Consider the following 18,698-nt stretch of genomic DNA (forward strand, 5'->3'; position numbering starts at 1 on the left):
GAAGCAATATGCAGTCCGGTGATTATTCAGACGGGAAAAGAGTCCAAGTTGAAGGTCACACCATGTGTTTGCTTGCACGTTACCTTGACTCCTTTGCAATGGCTTGCTGGTCATCATTCTTTTGTTTTGTTTGGTTTCCCATGCTACTCAACGCGGTTGCAATTGAGAGCGAGTATCGTCCAAGACGAACGAGAACCAGCCTCAGGTGAGGTCATGGTTGTCCAAAGGGAACAAGAGGCCAATAGCAAATCGAAGTGATGCCCATAAAAGGTGAAAGTGTGGAGAGGGATGTGCTCCTGAAGACGGTCCATGTCCATTGGAAGCTGGAGAGCGGGTGGTTGTCAAGATTGACTTGATCCAGAGAGATCCCGAGTCCATGTCCAGGAAGTGGAAGTAACGCCTAGCTGGAGAGTCAAGTCTGCCGAGTCAGTTTCTCTGTGGTTCAAGCTGAGATGTCAAGAAAGAGTTCAATGAGCCCATGGTGAGAGTTCCATCAATGGAAAAGAGAAAAGGAGGGAGCAGGAGGAGAGGGAGGGAGCAAAAGAGATCCTTTGAGAGGGTTGGCTAATATATACAAGCTCTTGTTCGAACTCACCTTGCTGTCCGGGTTCCGGCCTCTGCCAATCTATTATTCTTTTTGTTCAAAAAACACCGCGTCTCGACGATGGGTCACATCGAAGAATCCGGGGAGCCAAAGACATTGGAGGGAGGAAAGGAGCAAGAACCAGCCAGATCCAGGAAGCAACGAAAACACAAAATACTCCCACTCGAGGCGGATCCGGACAGCAAGGCCAAGTCAAGTATGACATGCTTCGTCGGGCATGCATCATGACAGTGTAACACCACCCACAAGTTCCACCAGGTCGAGGGATGGACCCTCTTCCGTTTTTCCCACCCAGCGCCGTATCCCAGTGTAAAACGTATGCAGCATGTCTCATCCGTATGGCAAGGTAAGGTAAATAACGGTGCGTAAGTCGATGAGGTCGTCATCCAGGGCAGGCCCATCCATAATGCAAAGGTCGTAATCAAAAAAGAGGTCAAAAAAAGATCCAAAGGTATGCGTCTCCAAGGTCAGGTCAGGTCCAGTTGATTGTTCCAGGGAATCATCGGTAGCAAATAGCAGTTGGTATATCCAGGAAAAGGGGGGAAGAGGGTATATCGAGTCCAGGTAGGCAGGTCAGGTGTCCAGGGGGGTTTATGGACGACAAGCAAGTCTCCAAAAACGGACGATGTAAAACCTTTCCGGTGGGAGAACTCCAGTGCCGAGATGAGATGCAGCTTGCAAACTCAACCGTGGCAGCCAGCCAGAGAAAGAAAATCTGGAACCTCTGAGGTTGGCATCACATCCGGGAGAAACAGAAAAGAGAGGGACGAAAGTGTTGATCCAAGTGGAAAAGCCGAACTCCAATTTGACCTGGTCATTATGCAGAAATCATCACACACTCGCGAGGACGTCGGAGCGCCTCGGCAAGGTCAGGTAAGGGGATGAAGGGGAGGGGGAGGTTCCGGCCTCGGTCATCCAGGGGGGAGAAAGGGGAGGGTGCCTTTTACCGGCGGCTGGAGCGGTGGTGTCGGTCGGAAGCGTGCCTGTCGCTTTCCCGTTCACTACGTCGGGTGCTGGAGGAACCACTGGGATTTGTTTGAGTATTTGTTGGGGTCGCGGAAGCGCGAGCACGGGGGGTTTCATCATACTGTGGTGCCTGGGCTGCTGCGTATGCTTGTTGGGTCGATTGGCCTGCTGGAAGACGCTCGAGTATCAGTTACTGTGCTCTCAAGGCGAGTGGGCGGATGGGTATGCCTCTGATACGCACCACGACCGTAGAAGGGATCCTGGGGCTGCATCGTCGCGTACGACGACGCACCCGCAGGAGGAACCTGACCTGAATATGGGTAAGGAGCAGCAGAGGCGGGATAGCCCGCTTGCGTGGGTGCCGCAGTGGCATAGACAGCCTGCTGGGCAGCGGCGGCTGAGGTGGCCATCTGGTTAGCATACGGGTCACCGGCGTATCCCCTCTGGTTGCGGTTTGCGCCCATGGTCATGTAGCTATCCTGGGCCGCCTGGTAGGCCTGGTTCAAGACGGAGCCGCTGGCAGGAGTAGAGCCGTATCGCGTGTCCGCCGGAGGGGGAGACTGCTGGGTCGTAGGATAGCCGGCATACGCACCACTACTTGTGGAGCCATAGGCCTGCGTGTAAGAGCCGGCGGCGCCAGTATAACCTGGAGCGCCCGTTCCTGGGTACCTGGGGTTGTCAAAGCCTGAGTCACGGGCGTAGGGGTCGGTCTGGTAGGGACCCTCGGTCGGGCCGTGGTGCTGGCGCGACTGATGCGTCTCGGAATGGCGGTATTGCACTAGAGGGGAGTTAGATGAGTGTCTCGGCGGAACGCCAGCGGCATTTCTCGAGGCATGGATACCTCCGGAGGTGTTGCGCGAGGTCTGCGCCCGCCTTTCACTATCCCAACGAGCCGAGTCTGCCTTGAGATCTTCAATCATGGCCTAGAGGGTCGTAAGTATCGTGACGTGGACATGGGCGAGGACGTAACCTACTGTTGTCAAGTTCCTGTAGGCGGTGATGTAGTAGCCCTGGACTACTTGGCCGGTCTGTGGGTTCTGTTGTGGGCAGTGAGCCATTTGTTCAATCGGGCGTCAGCGTGAGCCATGGTGTTGGCGTACCTCGTAGTGGCCAGGACGCACGAGGGCGTCGTTACCAAGGTAGCGGCAGATGTCGGCAGAGATGACCTCACGATCGATGCCATCGCGAGGGACAAAGTATTCGTTCTGTCGTCCACCAGCACCGGTGGGGGCGTGTTGGTTCCGGGATGCTCTCGACATTGTGATCTGAGGGGAGAGGGATGAGTCGACCGAGTGAGGGGTTTGACGACGAGACGACGATGAGGGGACGGAGATGGACGTGGACGAGGAGGAAGAGGAGGAAGAAAAGGCCGGAACGGGGACGGGAGAAGAGACGGGGGATGAGGTGGGTTGTTGCTGGGAGGCAGAACAGGCAGAAAGAGAAGAGGGAGCAGAAGGAAGAGGTTGAGGTGGAGGAGGGGGAAGAAAAGGCGAATGGCGGTGGTGGGCGGTGGGCGTAGGAGTGGACGTGGACGCCTGCTGCTGGCTCTGATTCTGTGGTGGTAGTGGGTCTAGCCGCTGGCGAGGGGCCTTCCCAGTGGCAGACGCAGACTGACTTGCAGGAGACCGAGAGGCCAGCAGACGCCTACCAGAGCTTGAGCTGGACCGGCAGTGGGACAGGCTCTGCTGACGGCGAGACGCAGTTGGCTGGAAGCGCCGTCTGGGTGGTGGCCTCGGTGGAGATGCCGGAGGAGGTGCTGATGCTGGAGGAAGAGGTGGTGGCGACCAGCAGGAGGCGTGATAGTCGAGGCTCTGGTATCCGAGGTTGTCAAGTTGATAACTCTGCTCCTGGTGAAGGTGGTTCTGGTTCTGCAGCAGGGCGAGATAGTACAGGTTGCTGGCGTCAGCTGCTTGCTGCTGGTGAAAGGGAGAAGAGTATGATATCTCCTCTGACGATGGCTGGGCTGAGATGGTTGGTGTGGCGTAGTAGGCTTGTCCTTCTCCCTGACTGAGCCCAACGTCAAGCCGCGGGATCTGCACCTGGAGTTGCTGGCCTCGCGCGTGGGTTCCCTGATTCTGATTCTGATTCTGGCTCTCGTCCAGATCCTGGCCCCAGCCCTGGCCCTGACCTGAGCCCTGCTGCTGCCAACAACCCTGTTCCGTCCCCGTCCAGTGGCGACCAATTTTGGTGGACCGTTGGACCGAGACGACGGCCTCAGCAGATCCTGGCCCACCGACGCCGGATGCGGTTGGCACCTCTGGGTCTCCCGGAGACTTGTGCGCGTGGTGGCCTGGGCTGTCGCTGCCGCTGCCTCTGCCTTGTCGGGCTGGGGGTTGGGCACGCGCTCTGGCGGTGACGGTCGCTTGGGCACCAGAGGACGACGAAGCCGGCCTGTCATTCTGGTTGGCCCAAACCCCTTCTCCTCTTCTTCCTCCTGTCGAGTCTTTGTCCAGTTGTTCACGTCGACGTGACTCTGCGACCGGCGGCGGCGAGCCACTACACACCCCGCCGCCGTGTCCTGATTGAGGTCGAGTGATGATGATGACGGCTTACGGCCACTGTGGCCGCCTTGCTAGGTGGCTGGCTGGTGAGACCGTTGTTTGTGGCTTTGCCTGCTTGCTGAGCTAGGACTCTGCTTCGATGCCGTCCTCTCGTCCCTTGCGCCGTGGTGATGTGCCGTGTGGTGTGACAGATGCAACTGCAAGCCTTCTTCTGTCAGGTCTCATTGGGGAAGTCCGCGTCGTCGTCGTCTTCCAGGTTGCAACGTGGCGAGAGAGTCGGCGTCAAAATAGTACGGGGGTACTGATAATGATACTGCACCAAGAAGTGTCATACCAAGGTTTCTTCGTTAAATGAGGTCTGGCACATGGGGGAAACGGTTCAATCCGCCGTTTATTAGAGATCGAACCCGACACGTCCGAACTGACGATCGAAACAGATCACGGCCTTGTCTGTGCTGGCACCTCGACCCAGAGCAGTCGTAGATGTGCCTGGCTGGCGCGGCAGATGCCCCTCTGGATGTCGCCGTTGTCTCGTCGTTAACAAGGCTATCCCTTGTTTTGACGATGCCCAACGCCCAGTCTCCCCGTTCCTGTTGGATGATTATGGCGATACGCCCTTCTCTTCCCAAGTTACGATCGCCCGTGGGTGGGCGCAACGGAGTCCTCTTCTTGCACGAAGCTTGGATACGCGACATGAAACTCTCTCCTCTTACCCAGTGATCAGCGGCTGTGATGGAGCTGCTGCGCGCGCGCTGTGGTCGTGATGCCGGCTGCAGCGGCGCGACGGCGGTGATGAGGGTGACGATGACGTCCTCCCCAACTCAAACCAAGGGTTCCCCCGTAACGAGACGCGGGGAGATTGTCCTTGTCTGGAAGATGTACGCGGTCTGTCTGGTCTGGTCTGGTCTGGTCTCTGAAAGCACGAAATCTGTCTACGTGACTGGCGTGAGGCGGCGCGCGGAAGCAAGAGGGATAACGGTAGGCTGGAGCGTAAACCATCCAGGAACCATCGTCATCTCCCGACGCCCACCTCATGACGCAGCTTTATATGCCCTCTGAGGTATCAGAGACTCGCTTCCTCTGCTGATTCCACGCCGAATCCCATCTCCAAGCGACACGTATGTTGATGGAGCTGCCTCTGTGTCCTTCCCAGATAGTCCAATCCATGCAACGTCCGTCGCCCTGTCTCAAAAAGAAGCCGTGTTCTCTTCTGGTTGCATCGTATGTATCGTCCCTTGCCCAACCGTCTCGGAGCGAGTTGGGCATCTCTACTCCTCTGGCTCCTTATTTCTCCTCGCCATGTCCCAGTCGCTGTTCGCCAGGCGTTAGCCCAATCTTTGACGCCCACACATGACAGGCAACGTGTTTCCACAGCGCCATGCTTGTCAGGTGTTGCCATTGCCAATATTACCTCAGCTGCAACTGAGGCAGAGCAGCCGTCTTGAGTGGTTGTCAACTGCCTTTGCGTGGTCGCCTGCGCTTGAGGGGAGGTTGGGTTGGGTATCAATGCCTCGCACTAATTGAGGCCCAACCCTGCGTTGCCCGCCTTCTGGAACCATGTTGTTCGCTGCCCAAGCCCCCCTGTCCAATCATATCGCTCTTCCATGTCAAGAAAACCTTAACGAAACGGAACAAGATAGCTTGGCATCCCACGCAATCGACGGGTGCCGTCTGGTCGTAAATGACAGCCCCAATGCCTGCATCGTCATGTTGTAGATTGACATCGCTTCCGGTTCGTCCGTCGTCTTCAACCACCAAGCATCAGGTATGCCGCAGCCAGTCGAGCTGCTTTGAAACGTTTCCTCCCTGGTACGTCTCGGCTGCCCGCATGCCTCATCGCCTGTCATGCCGCCTCGGCCGTTTTGACATGAACTGTGTTCCCATGCAGCCGCAATTCCCCCGGCCTGTGGTATCCATTCTCCTCCATCCCACAGTTTCAGGACGCCCGTTCTGGACCTGTTGTCGCACAGCTAATGCTGGAGTAATTAGTGAAGGGCTGTTTGTGTAACCATCCCACAGCCCCAGTCCGTAGGAAGAGGCTCGTGCAACGTCTTGAATGCACGCTCGAGAATAGCTTCATAACACCCGTTGTAAGCTCATTCTCTTCAACCCTTGGCGCCTCCGTCAATGCTCAACCCAGCCCAGCCCACGCATGTCCCCAGTCACTGCACCCATGATCATGCTGTGACGGCAAGTCGACGTGAGCCAAGGAGCCCAGAGTGTTAAAAATCGAACAATCTCGCTTCCGTGGTTCGAGACGCATCCATTTCAGTTGACGCCGTGTTTGAGCAGACGCTGCGATGATGCTCAAAGCTGTCAGCCAAACTTGAGCCGACTCTGTCCTTGCTCCAGCTTCCCTCCTCGGCCGCGCCTTGACGAGGCTCCCTGCGTCTTTTGTGACGAGTTACGTGGAGCGGCTTGCCGTTGGGCGAATGTAGGCTTGACACGTTCCTCCTCCTGGAGGTCCTTGGCCATGTGCCAATCCTCATGGCTCTGCATCGCGTCTGGGTCCCCGAAGCTGGTCTTACAGCGAGAGCATACAAGCAAATCAGCGAGAGTCGTTTGGTTGCAATCTTCTTGCATGTCTGCAGAGTAGCTCGCATCCGGAATGGCTGCATCTGATGCGTCGTTTTGGCGCATAGAGATGTCGGTTTCACCGCCGGTATTATACTCATGCTTCGAACCGAAGGCGTCAATGTTGGAGGGAGGCGGATTGGTCTTGGATTGATGTTGAGAAATGGCGGGCGCGTAGAAGGGACTTTGGTTGCCGGATGGTCTCTTTGCAAAGAACCTCTGGATACCGTTATCCTCAACCCTGCGCTTCTTCACAGCGTGTTCGGATCCCGTAGATGCCGGGCGGCTCTCGGGGGTCGACGACCGAAGGGCTTCGGCTTCCTCCCCTTTGACCAGGAATGCGTCAATTCCCATGTTGCCCTTGACGCCATCTTCAAATCCACCAACACTGAGACTAAGGTTCGCACAAGGCCAGACCCTACCTTCAGCAATGATCTGTCCCAGAAGATCCTTGGCCAAGTCAAGCAGACTCTCCTCATTCAACGCTTTGCCCTGAGGGATGGGACTTTGTCGTGACTTTACCTGTCCTTCGTGACGATGATGCAGGTTGATAGTCCGAGGTCGTCGTTTGTTCTCCAGTACCCCTTCTTCAACAAGGCGAGCAAAGATGTCAGCAACGAAGATCCTCAACCAACGTACAGCTTGTTCCTGAGAGCTGATGGTAGGGCGGAATGACTTGGCTGATAACATCGACTTGATCTGAGTACGTGAGTTGACCTCGCTGGTGTCGATGCCCCGGATAGTGTTGTGGATCCATAACCCAGTATCATGTCCAAGCTTTGACTTCATACTTGCCAACGGTACCTCCAACAAGTCGGTGACACTCTCCATGTTGAACGTAGAAACAATCTGTTCGCCCAGCTTACCACCCAGATTCCGGAGCTTGGTGATTTTGAACCCAGACAAGAAGGACGACACGGCTCGGTTGCGCACGACGGTCTGCTTGTTGGGTTTCGTGTAACCGGATCCCAGCTTGCTGAGAAGCTTGTTGCTGGCTACTCCTGCCGAACATGTGTACCCCAAGTCTTGTCGTACCTTGGCCCTCACATTGCGAACAATCTCTGACCCGATCAGTATCGCGATATCGTCCCAGTCAGGATCGATCGTTTCTTGTTCCTCGTCCAGGTCAACCAAGGCATCGGTTTGCCAGTCGAGAGCAACAATAGATGGAAGCGGGAGTCTTTCGGTGGGGTCATCGTATGGTGGTGGATTCTTCAACTCGGGGAACCGCTCTAGGAGGATTGAATGGACTTGACTGGAGAGGTCCAGGAAGACTTCGTCGATGCTTGCCTTCTCCACCTTCTGCAGGTCAGAAGGCAGTGCGTCCTTGATCGTTGCCAAGATCTTTCTCGACTGGAGTCGATAGGGGTCAAGCGAAACCTTGTCGGTTGCTATGTTGGCAGCGGCATCGTCCCGGTACGCCCATTTGTCGTCGCCCTCTCTCCATGTAGCCACGTGCTGAGCAATGAGGTCGGGACATAGTTTCTTTGCCTCGTCGATATTACAGTGGCGTCCAATACCTGATTCGCGGGCTGGATAGTTGACAGCGATGAGTCCCTGCCTGTAAAATCGTTATTATCGTGCTCACCAGATTATCATTATGCCAGTAAGACATGAACATGAGGGATAATGAACAAGTCAGAACGGGTGTGGCAGAGAAGGCGGGCAAACACGGGAACTCAAACGCCAACGGAACGCAATTCCGCCCAACCAAGACCGTCGAACTGAGGGCAGGCGTCCTGAGAGCTTTGCGGTTGAGGTTGAGATGGGTGAAAGGAACCAGAGATGGGTCCTCTAACAACTGTCAACCAATCACTCACTGAGTCCCAACCAGCAGAAATATCGTCGAAACTCGACATATAAACACCGGTGAGTAGAGAAGAACAGGTTGATGGGTCCTTTGGAAATTGTGGCATCAAATCAACAGCGAAGAAGGGCGCCATTGGAATGGTGCGCATAACAAGATAACCGGCGAGAGAGAAAGAAAAGATGGATGGGTCCTTTGGCAGCTTCACCGACCAATCAAGACCGTGTAGCAGCATGAAGAGCTCGAAACTCGACATATAAACGAGCCCGGCGAGGAGGAGCAACAACATTGATGGGTCCTTGACAACTCTGCCAGCCAATCAAACCGGATTATTTCCATCGAGGGGGACGGTAAAACAGCCACCAGAGGGGAAATGTAACTCAAGAGAGACAGGGGTTCACGGGGGGGAAGCAGAGGGAATATTGCCAGAGGGATGTCTAGAGGTAACATGGGCCAATAGTCGCGGCGAAGAGGCTTTTGAGAGACTCGTATCAAGCGGGAGAGTAATAGAGACGGCTTTTCCGATAGATTCAAGGAGCCGTCTAGAGCCAACTTCTCGTTCAAGTCGAGGAGAGAGGCAACACTTGTCTGTGATGAGGCAAGCCAGAATGAAACCTCCAGGTATCCAGCGGCAAGCTGACAGACAGGCAACGTCGAGTCCAGAATTGGGGAAAGAGACAACACCAAGCCACCATTTCTGACGACGGCAGGCCAAAGTGCAACAAACAGCGGGGAGGTGACTCGGAAGGGATGGGCCGCGCGGAGGTAACTCACCATTGCTGTACCGCAAGCGGCTTGTCCTCTGGTGTGCCGAGCCGGACCATCTCGCACTGGGCGTAGAAAGCATCAAGGTCGATATGGGCGACGACGCGCAGCGGGCACGACGTGTTGGACGATGCGAGCTGCGAGAGCTGGCGGTATGTGAACTGGGAGCGGCGCCATCCGGCCTCGTTCAGCGGCGACGAGGCCCCTGGGAGCGGGGAAGCGGGCATGCTTTCTCTGGCGGTGAGCAATGCCGTGCGAGCGAGAGGGCGAGTGTGATGACAAGTGATGGATGGATCAGCAAAGCATGCGGTTTGTGCCTTGGTCCGGGACTCTCGCGCCTCCCTTTTTTGCGACTTTCCTGCTGGAAGGAAGGGAGGACTCAGCCGTGATCACGCACGCAACGCCACGAAATGAAAGTCTCACTCAGATCATCCAAGCTCGAAATTCCCTCATCAGCTCCTGTGTCAGGCTGCGTTCGATGATTGGCGTATCAATGAATGTTGTCGAGGATATCGAGTTGAAGATGGTTGCGGGTTTGATGTTGTATGGTGACGCGGGATGTGACTGGCTGACGCCTGAGTGGAGATGATCCACCCGTGCAGATCAAGGACCCACCGACGAGATATCTGCTCGACACCGGTTTGAAAAGAGAAAATGGCCTCTGAATATAAATGGGTCTTGTTGGAAACGTGACTTGACAAGGTTTCTGAAGGCCTTCGGCCGAAGAAACAAAAGTCGAGTGTCCATGCTTGGTCTGGCATGGCCTTAGTCAGCGTGCTCTGAGCAGAATGCTCTTTCCCAGGAAGTCTCTGCTTTGCCTGAGTGCTCCTTCCTCATCTCCTTTGCCAGTGCCCTTTCCCCTTTCCCCTTTCCCCTCCTCCACTTACACCAACATCCATTACCGCACTTTCACCGTCCCATTCGGCTTTGCTTTCCATGTAGATAGTCTATCACGTGAGCGCGACTCAAATTCGGCTCATGATTCGATCCATTCACACTGCCAGTGACGGTTCATTTTAATTGGGCGTTACATCGGTTTCCAGCTCTGACCGTGGTGGTGGCACTGGGGCCGTAGTTCGAGATCCGTAGACTTGATGAATGAGGAGCCACTGGCCAACACCATCAAACATCAAATAGCATACCTCTGCCCTGGAATTCGTATCGACGGCACCAATCTTCCAATTTGCCCCAGAGAGCTGGAAAAGCCCGTGTATTGGCATTATTTGCTGAGCTCCTCATCGGTGTCCCCGACAGTTCCCAGCCCCCAGACTTACCCTACAGCACAACCTATCTGCCCTCCAATTTGCACACTTCCACAGTATTTCTTGGTTCACCATCTCCTGATGTGTCATTGGGAAGTTCGAATCTTCAGAAAACTTGAAATTTTTCATTTATAGTCATGTTGTGGCTGGGCTTTGTTCTTCCCAAAGCTCTTCGCTCACCGCCTGCACATAACGCCTCGCACCACCAAAACCAGCACATACGACCATACCCACCGGAGAACTCGGGATCCCGTCCGCTCTCCCATAGATAAGCCGGTGAGGGGCGGATTAGTAGTTGGGTCGGTGACGACCAGCGAATCCCCGCTGTTGTATGTTTTTTTTCAGTGTTGACGCTGATTTTCTTTTTGCTGGATGAAGTGAGTTGTGTGTGGTGGTGAGGCGTCAAAGCCGACCTCTCTCAGCGGGGGCCAGCAGAGAGACCACCTCATGTCGCGTAACCTAAAACTCAGGGGCAGCCATGGCCCCTTATCTTTTGATCCAACTCCCCTCCCGAGGACACGACACTGCAAGATGAACCAAAGTAACGTTCAAGGAAATGAATTGTGTAGCCTCGAGGGCCATGATGTCCACTCACATCAAACCCGCAGTGTCGGGCAGTGTCTAATCTCCATCTAAATATTATATAGGTATATCCACCTCTTTGTTCCCGTAAAAAAGAAAGCGCTCCAACATACCGAGGGTATTTAATTCGACGTCATCTCAATCCCTTCCTTAGCGGGTCTACCGTCGGTGATCCCGTATCGTCGCTTCAGCACCTCAATGAGAGGTCCATATTCATAGTCGCTCACCATGCTGTCGTGATTACAGCAGGGAGAGTGCCGGATGGGCAGCAGCCACTCAAAGACGGTGTTGCCCATGACCGACTTGAAGTTCCCCCAATACCCGAGGTTCCAGGGGTTCTCGCCGGGTTCGGTGGTCAAGATTGCGAATGTTCGCCTGGCTTGCTGGTCCCTGGCTGACACCCTCGGCTCTGGTGATGCTGTACGAGATCGGTTGACACTATTAAGTTGACCTCTCGAAAAAGTAGTTGAACTTGAACTAATAGGTGAGAGTGGGTATACGATGGTTTGAAAACGATCTGTCGGTCGAGTGGTATGGGATACTCGAACAGCCAGTCGAAAGACCTGGTTCTTCTTGAACAAGTCGATGTTAGTAATGTTTGTGAAGACAAAGCGGGCCGATGTCATGGTCATGGCCGAGGTGAAAATGCAGAACAGGCCTGCGAGAGCGATGCCCACAACGATGCGTGCATCCAAGGATTCTCCATCTTGCATCTTTAGATGCAGCGAATATCCGGATGTAGCCAGACATACGGCGCAGAATGATGCGCAGTAGGATGTGAACTGAACAAAGAAATTGAAGGCTGCGACTTGTTAGTTGAGATATGAGTACATCTCGCAAGATTACTCACAATTCTCCCCCACCACGCCGCCTACCCAGGGACAAAGGTGATCCATTTTTCGAACACATCGATCAAGGTCACTTGAATGGTGGGCGCGGTCGGGTTTCCAGTTTCTGCACTCAGAGCACCATCTGGGACGGCCGTCGCTCTCGCAGACGAAAACATCTTTGCTGTAAAATGTCTCCAGGCCAGGACTATCAGGATTCGTATCGGGAGGGACCCATGGCAGAGCCTCGAGGTCACCCCCTCGCTTCTTTATCTGCTCGCGTTCCTGGTCGAGGGCCTCTCGTTCGGGCGTCAAGGGGACGAACCCGGTATTGAATTGAATGGTGAGGAAAGTTCGGAGATAGGTTGCAACGGTGAGGATGAAGAAAACAAAGTAGAGAACCAAGAGGACGACTGCGACGGCCGTCTTTTTCTTTTCTCGAAGAAGATAGTTGACTTTCCCGTTTCGTTAGTAATACGTCATGCAAGGAGAGGGCTTGATGCCACATACCGCAGAGATGTGCAACTGTAAGGTAGGTCGCGTAGCCAATAGCGGCGGCGCAGAAGAACGGGACTAGGCGCACCGTCCACCGCGTCTCTGCGCGGTTGCTCGTCGCCGGTCGTGGCATCGCAACATCGCGGACGTCTTTACAGGAGGAGACGGCGAGGGCACTCGAGGGCCATGTCTGTCGAGAAGGAGGGAGAGAGCCGGAAGATTCGGATGGCGGTGACGAGGCCGACGAGGAGGCCAATGAGAGTGAAGTGGTTGGCGAGGGTGACGACGACCTCGTGGGCGCAGACGTGAGAATTATCCTCGACTGTTGTTGATGATCTCATTTAACATGTCGCATTAAGCGCGGGATGTAGGAGCGGGCCGGGGACTGTGCGAGAGGTACCGTGTTAGCATACACCGCACTGTACATAATTTGTTCCATTGCAACAACTATCTTTGCTGAGAGTCTCTACCGATTGGATGTGTAACTATTATAATTCAGTAGGTAATAGTTGTGTTTTTAGTTTTCGCTAGTAACATCAATTGGCTTTTCTTGTCTCGATTCAAATTATTCATCCGATCAATTGATGTCGCCGCTCATCACATGACAGCCAAGGAGAAGGTCTGTCAATTGAGCAAAATATTCTTTGCAGTAGCACAATCGATGGCGTTTGTCTTCAATTGTAAAATAACTGTAGACCCCTCCATTGGCTGAACTAACTTGATATAATTCATCTGAAAGTGTTGGGCGGAACCATTAACCAGCCGTTATTGGCAGGGGCCGTCCAACACCGTAACACACCGGGCGGGAGGCGCTCCCCTATCACACCCCGTCACACCGAGCTCACCTTAAGCCATTGTCTCAGTTGAGAGCCCAGCTTGCGTTGAAGCAACACAATGCCTTCAATTAGGTCGTCTCTGCCCCTTTGTGATAGCATCAGAAAGAATTGACCCTGTCTAGACGATTGGCTGTCAGTCTCCCCCCAAGCATGACGATCCTTCTTCTCTCGACGACTCAAAACATTGCTTTTGTTCTCTCACGCCTTAGATTCGAAACAAGACAGGACGCGCATGGCATCTTCGCCTCGAAATCTGCCCATAATCAGGCATCATCCTTCAAGAAGAAGACGTGTCGGTTTTTTTCTGGTTGAATGTACAATTCATGTCGGCGGCGGCCGCTGTACATTTATGTACTTCCGTTGTGAGCTGAAGAATTTGGACTATGGCGGAGGCGAAGTCTGCGTAAGCACCGACGCAAGCAATTGTGCTGAGCTCGCCGAAGGAAGCATTGGGAAGTTTATAGACATCCGGAGAGCCCTTTGGCTTTTTTCGTTTTGCTTTGTCTGGTGTCTTGAACCCCCCTTTTGACATGATGCAGTTCACGATACCTCAGGGCTAGGGCCAGGGGCATCAGCATTGACTGGCTGATTGGATCTCGATCGGGCCCTAGCTTCAGAATAATGCCACCATTATCCCTCCATTTATTCATGTCTCTGACCAAGGAAATACTGGTAATGTTACTCAGCCCTAGTCATTTATGTTGAATCACTATTATTGGGCTATCCTGCGTTGGAGCCCGACTGTTGTCCGCCATGGTTGTGAAATGAGGCGTCTTTGGTACAATGTTCCTCTTCTTACATTGTCCAAAACCACCGTGAACATCTGAGAATCCTCTTTGGTATTCAGGCGCCCCTTTCAAGCCGCGAAGCTGCCACGACCATCAACCACGAGTTCATATTAGTCCAGACAGCGCACATCGGGCTGGACGCAGTGACACAAACGTCGGCGAAGAATCATATGCCCTTAATTCAGTTCCAAAGAAGGCAGTCTGCATCAACCAATGTGCATGTGCCTTATTTCTAATTGCACATCTGAGCCTGGTGAGCCAGAGGCTCTGCAAGAGCTTGCGGCTCAACTTACCACACCACGCCGCCCCCAAGGCACTCTCCCTACGGCACATAACTATATAGAGCCGCGTCCTCCTCTTATTTTCTTCTTGCTCTTTTGGTCTGATCTTTTGGGTTCCCCCTTTCTGGTTGGAGTCCCCCTGGATGACACTCGGCCATGACACTGGTTTGATGGCCTGGACCACAAGTTGGTACGGGCTGGTGCTATCTACTCTACTAGATAGAAAATAACCAAGCTTGATATTTGTGAGTGCATAGCAAAGAAATGCTAGATCACCAGTGCTAACTTTTAACTCGAGTATAGCAGTGTATCGTGTATCGCGAGCCGTCCGTTTAAACCCCATCATGGAGAGAAGCTGGAACTCGAGTAGTTCGAACAGCGATCAACGATACCGTTTCTATTCGACGAAAATCTAGACCAAAGACCGAAAACACGCATTCGAGAAATGTTGCTCAATTTTACTGAGAAGTCATGTTATGCCTCGAGTACTTGGCAAGGCGAATTGTCTGCCTAGAGGTATTGCAGTACCTACCAACTGATGGGCCCACATTGGTGAAGATGATGTCTCACATCGTCTCCCATGTACCTGAGAAGTACCTGCAGATTCCCCCAGCCACATGTAGATATCCATTATTCTTGTAAGAGGTTCAATCCAGCTGCTAACACGAGCCACAGTCTCTCCAGGTGGTGGAGAATGCAACAGCCCGGAGGATCAACAGGGCGGCTGTACATTGGCCGAGTCAGAGCTGGTTGCACAGCATGATCATTGCCCTATCTTCGCAGAGCCGCATTCATCAATTTAGCCGGGACCTTGGTCACCATTCCTTTCCCCTTTCCCTTGGCCTTTCCTCGCCCTATCAAATGTTGGAGTCTTTTGGTCTCTGGAAGGAACCTCCGAGGGTCGGATCAACCACAAGTTCAGCCGCACGACGTCAACCCCACAACCGACGACTTCCCCTCTTCCCCAGCCTGGTCGACATCACTTAGCAACTTACATCTTGCGACAACAAAAGACCAGCCATACCAGACTTTACAATTTCAATCGCCCCGTCATTCACACCTGCTTCGGCTGCCATTACACCGACCGAACCGAAATTACCCCAGCTCCTCAAACCATCATGTGCAACGCTGTCGTGGCGGAGCGAGCAAGCGGCGTCCGTGGAGACTTGAAAGGCAAAGGCACACAGATGAGTAGCTTTTCCACACCCCTCTCGCCCGCAGCGCCGGTCAGATCCTAGTATTGAGTTTCTTTGTACCTGGGCGAGCGGACAAAGTACAAGTGGTTCGCGATTCGATCCATGCCCTCCAGAAGACCAGCCTTGACACCCAGGGGTATTTTCATCGTCGCTATGTTATTGCTAACCGATCCAGACGCCCATGTGGCAGCCCCGATGCCAGATCAAAGTGTGCACCCCTTTCGACCGAAACGTCCCCTTACTAAGGCGAGGCAAAGCTTGTGACGGCCCTACCTTGACGCATCTATTCGACGCTTTGACTGACGATGCCGTCACTTAGTCCTCCTGGCGCTGGCTGAGGTCTCGCAAGGCCATGCTTGCTGATAGCTAATCCAATCGAGGAATAGAGCTTCCTGACCGGCCTTTCCGATGTTGTCTTCAGGCGTGACGAGCTTCCCAGCTGTGGGCAATATCCCTTACTACGCCACGGGATAGTCGCGCTACGGCCTACGCTAGAGCTTCCTGACTGGTTTCAACTTGATCACAGGTGTTTGATTCATTGCTTGCGCCTCCGTGTATGTTGAGGCGATGGAGATTTGGCAAACATGGGTCTCTTGTCCTCAACTTGTGAGAGGCAAGGTGAGTCTGGAATTTACGCCTTGCCCGTGTGGACTTTTGAAAGCATTGGACTTTGATGTTCAACAAAGTAAGTTGCGCGCTGTGCTATGTGAACTGATTCCAGATATATAAGAGCCATGGACGTTCTTTCTATTGAAGTCCTCATCAACAGCATCATCACAACAGCTTAGCCTACTCAATCGCTCACAACACCTTTTCAACACTCGATCATCGACCAGATTCTCTTCACATCCCTACAATCACCGTCGCCATGCCTTCTGAGCCTCCCACCCAGATGTGGATTTGCTGCAACTGCGGCTTTGACAACTGCGTCGCAACAACTGCATGCTGTATGAGATGCTCCCGCGCCTATTGCGGCGTCTGCACGACGCACTGGGTCTACGCTCAGGGCTAGCTGCTGAGATGATTCTCACCAGAGGCTACCCTTTGACACAACGATTCCTGAATGGAAGGGAGATCAAGGAAGCAGCCATCTATGGTTGGGCAGGATTCCGCTTCAAGAAACCCCTCTTGATGTTTCCTTAATCTTGGCCATGCACCACCAAGGTGCCTCAACTACTTCCAGCTCCCAACTTCAGGAGAGGGGATCATGGAGCCCAGGTCTAGAAGTCCAGACTGGACCACTGTCTCATGTAGCGATAGCCATGACATGACGACGAAAAAAGGATACCCTCATTGGGGAGGGCCAAAAGAAAAGAAAAACAGAAAAGACAAGGAAAAAAAAAAACGCGACGCAGGGGACGAACAGGATGGATGGATGGATGGCGGTGGCGGTATAGAGGGGTGGACACACAGCACATCCCAATGCTCACGCGGAGTTGATGGGCACATTTGCTACCTTATTTTCACTTGGACGGAACCAGACCTCCAGGTTGTTTTCTTTTGTCACCGTCTTGTTTTTATCTGGCTTCTCATGGGCTCGCTACAAGGCTAGGGCCCCAGTTTCTTGTTCCTTTTTCTCGCAAATGTCCTTTTTCTTCATTTCTTTTCCTTTATCATAGCAAAATTCTTCTCTGTATTTTCTTGCTTGGTGTCTTTTCCTGGATGGTGTTTTCTTCTGGCTCGTGTTATTTCCTTGTCATTACTATAGACATCCATACCCCATAGACCATAGATTTGCAAAATACCATTTCCTATCTCCCAAAACATCTTCTGTATCAACCTCTGACTCCCACTGTCAACTGTGCGATGGTTTCGCGGTTGTGAGATGACGTCTGATCTCGTCCTCTCTCTGCTGGGGCGCATGCCCCCTGGGCGTGTTACCATGCACGAAGCTTCTAGGGCAGCGCCTGGTTACAGTGAGATGCATCATCCATCCATCCCGTGTAAGCGCCCTCACCAATCGCCCCAACAATCAAGCCTTCTGTAGCTAGTTATGCCATTGCGCTCGTGATGCCACATGTGCAGTTTTCTTTCTTTTGCACATGTATGTTCCTCATTGCCATGTGTTTCCCCCCCTGTTTTCGCCTCCCCCTCCATCCGCACTGCCTCCTTACCTACCCCGCCTCTTCCCCTCCAGACGTCCATGGGAATACGGGCCTCAACAACAAACGTCACATCACATCACCTCACCTCACACATGTTTAAAAACACCATAGTTAATCCAGTTCTATCAATATCGTCATGTTTTTCAAACCCCCGCCTAGACGATCCTAATTAAACTCTTTTGATTCTACCCCTTTGATACGTATGACAAGCCCACCCCTGCGGCAACTGCGCCACTGTTACACCCTGTCTAATATCCATCGCCGAGCAGTCGGTAACACACATTCACTTTTCGCCTTTCTTTTTCCTTTCTGGAAGGGTTAGAGAAGAACGCCCGGACTGGGGCTTATACATGCGCGGTTTTTTTCTTTTTTATTCTTTATTTTTTTCATGCTCTTGTCGTATATCTAAAGAGGGAGCCGCAGCAGCAACAGGGCGTACGCATTTAGTTTCTCTGCCTGATGGTTAGCTTGTTGTCGCCTCATCTTTTCTTGTTCCCCGTCTCACCGACTCTTTTTGCATCATGGCATCGAGATGCTGAATCGCTGATACATGATTGATCCAGCTGCTGCCTAACCTGTGATGAGGAGATGACGAAAGAATGCCTCTGCGATCTTTCCTGCGCGATGTTGCTATTGTCGTCCATCTACAACCACATCCAATCGACCATCCCTGATCCCTGAAGCATCACCTCGCAGTCACCAGACCACGAGCCTCATATCACATCACTCACTCACTCACACCCCAAGCCACCGGACAGACGTGAAGCTTACAGAACACAAACATAGATACTAGGTAGACAAGCAGACATACACATGCCACAGACAACCCGCCGGCCCGCCCTGGTACTGTACAATGCCACCGCCCGCCCTCCTTGTTACGCCTTGGCGCCAGCGAGAAAACAATAGCCGGAGATGAAAATCAATGTAACAAAAAAGCCCAGATCCTTAGAGTCCTCTTCCCCTTCCTTGCCCGACTTTCCTTACTTGTCTTGCTTGTCCTCCCTTCTTTCCCCCTTCTCCAAAAAAAACTGTCCTGGTCCAGGTCCGCTGGAAGGCCTCGTTTACTTGCACATAAATCCTTCGTCATCATCCACCCCTTCTTCATTACT

General features: G+C 53.2%; 2 protein-coding genes and 1 pseudogene across 3 annotated transcripts, besides 1 other annotated feature; all 3 read right to left on the minus strand.

The window, feature by feature from the left end:
* Window positions 1-1,547: 1,547 nt before the first annotated feature.
* NCS54_00437500 lies at window positions 1,548-3,960 on the minus strand (annotated as a pseudogene). The gene is made up of 5 exons: window positions 2,671-3,960; window positions 2,545-2,607; window positions 2,412-2,493; window positions 1,812-2,348; window positions 1,548-1,738 (listed from the first exon to the last, which is right to left on the minus strand).
* Window positions 1,548-3,960: a sequence feature.
* A 2,427-nt stretch (window positions 3,961-6,387) lies between these two features.
* On the minus strand, window positions 6,388-9,444 carry NCS54_00437600 (Hypothetical protein; the record flags this gene model as incomplete). The annotated part of the gene is made up of 2 exons (XM_053149915.1): window positions 6,388-8,206; window positions 9,227-9,444. The coding sequence occupies 2 exons, from the start codon at window positions 9,442-9,444 to the stop codon at window positions 6,388-6,390; spliced, it is 2,037 nt and encodes a 678-aa protein (XP_053005890.1).
* A 1,739-nt stretch (window positions 9,445-11,183) lies between these two features.
* Window positions 11,184-12,699, minus strand: NCS54_00437700 (Palmitoyltransferase; the record flags this gene model as incomplete). Its single annotated transcript, XM_053149916.1, has 3 exons — window positions 12,399-12,699; window positions 11,912-12,343; window positions 11,184-11,863 (listed from the first exon to the last, which is right to left on the minus strand). Exons 1-3 carry the CDS (start codon window positions 12,514-12,516, stop codon window positions 11,184-11,186), a joined length of 1,230 nt encoding a protein of 409 aa, XP_053005891.1. The 5' UTR covers window positions 12,517-12,699.
* Window positions 12,700-18,698: the final 5,999 nt, after the last annotated feature.

This window comes from Fusarium falciforme, chromosome 3, assembly GCF_026873545.1.
Source record: "Fusarium falciforme chromosome 3, complete sequence".
Classification (NCBI taxonomy): Eukaryota; Fungi; Ascomycota; class Sordariomycetes; order Hypocreales; family Nectriaceae; genus Fusarium; species Fusarium falciforme.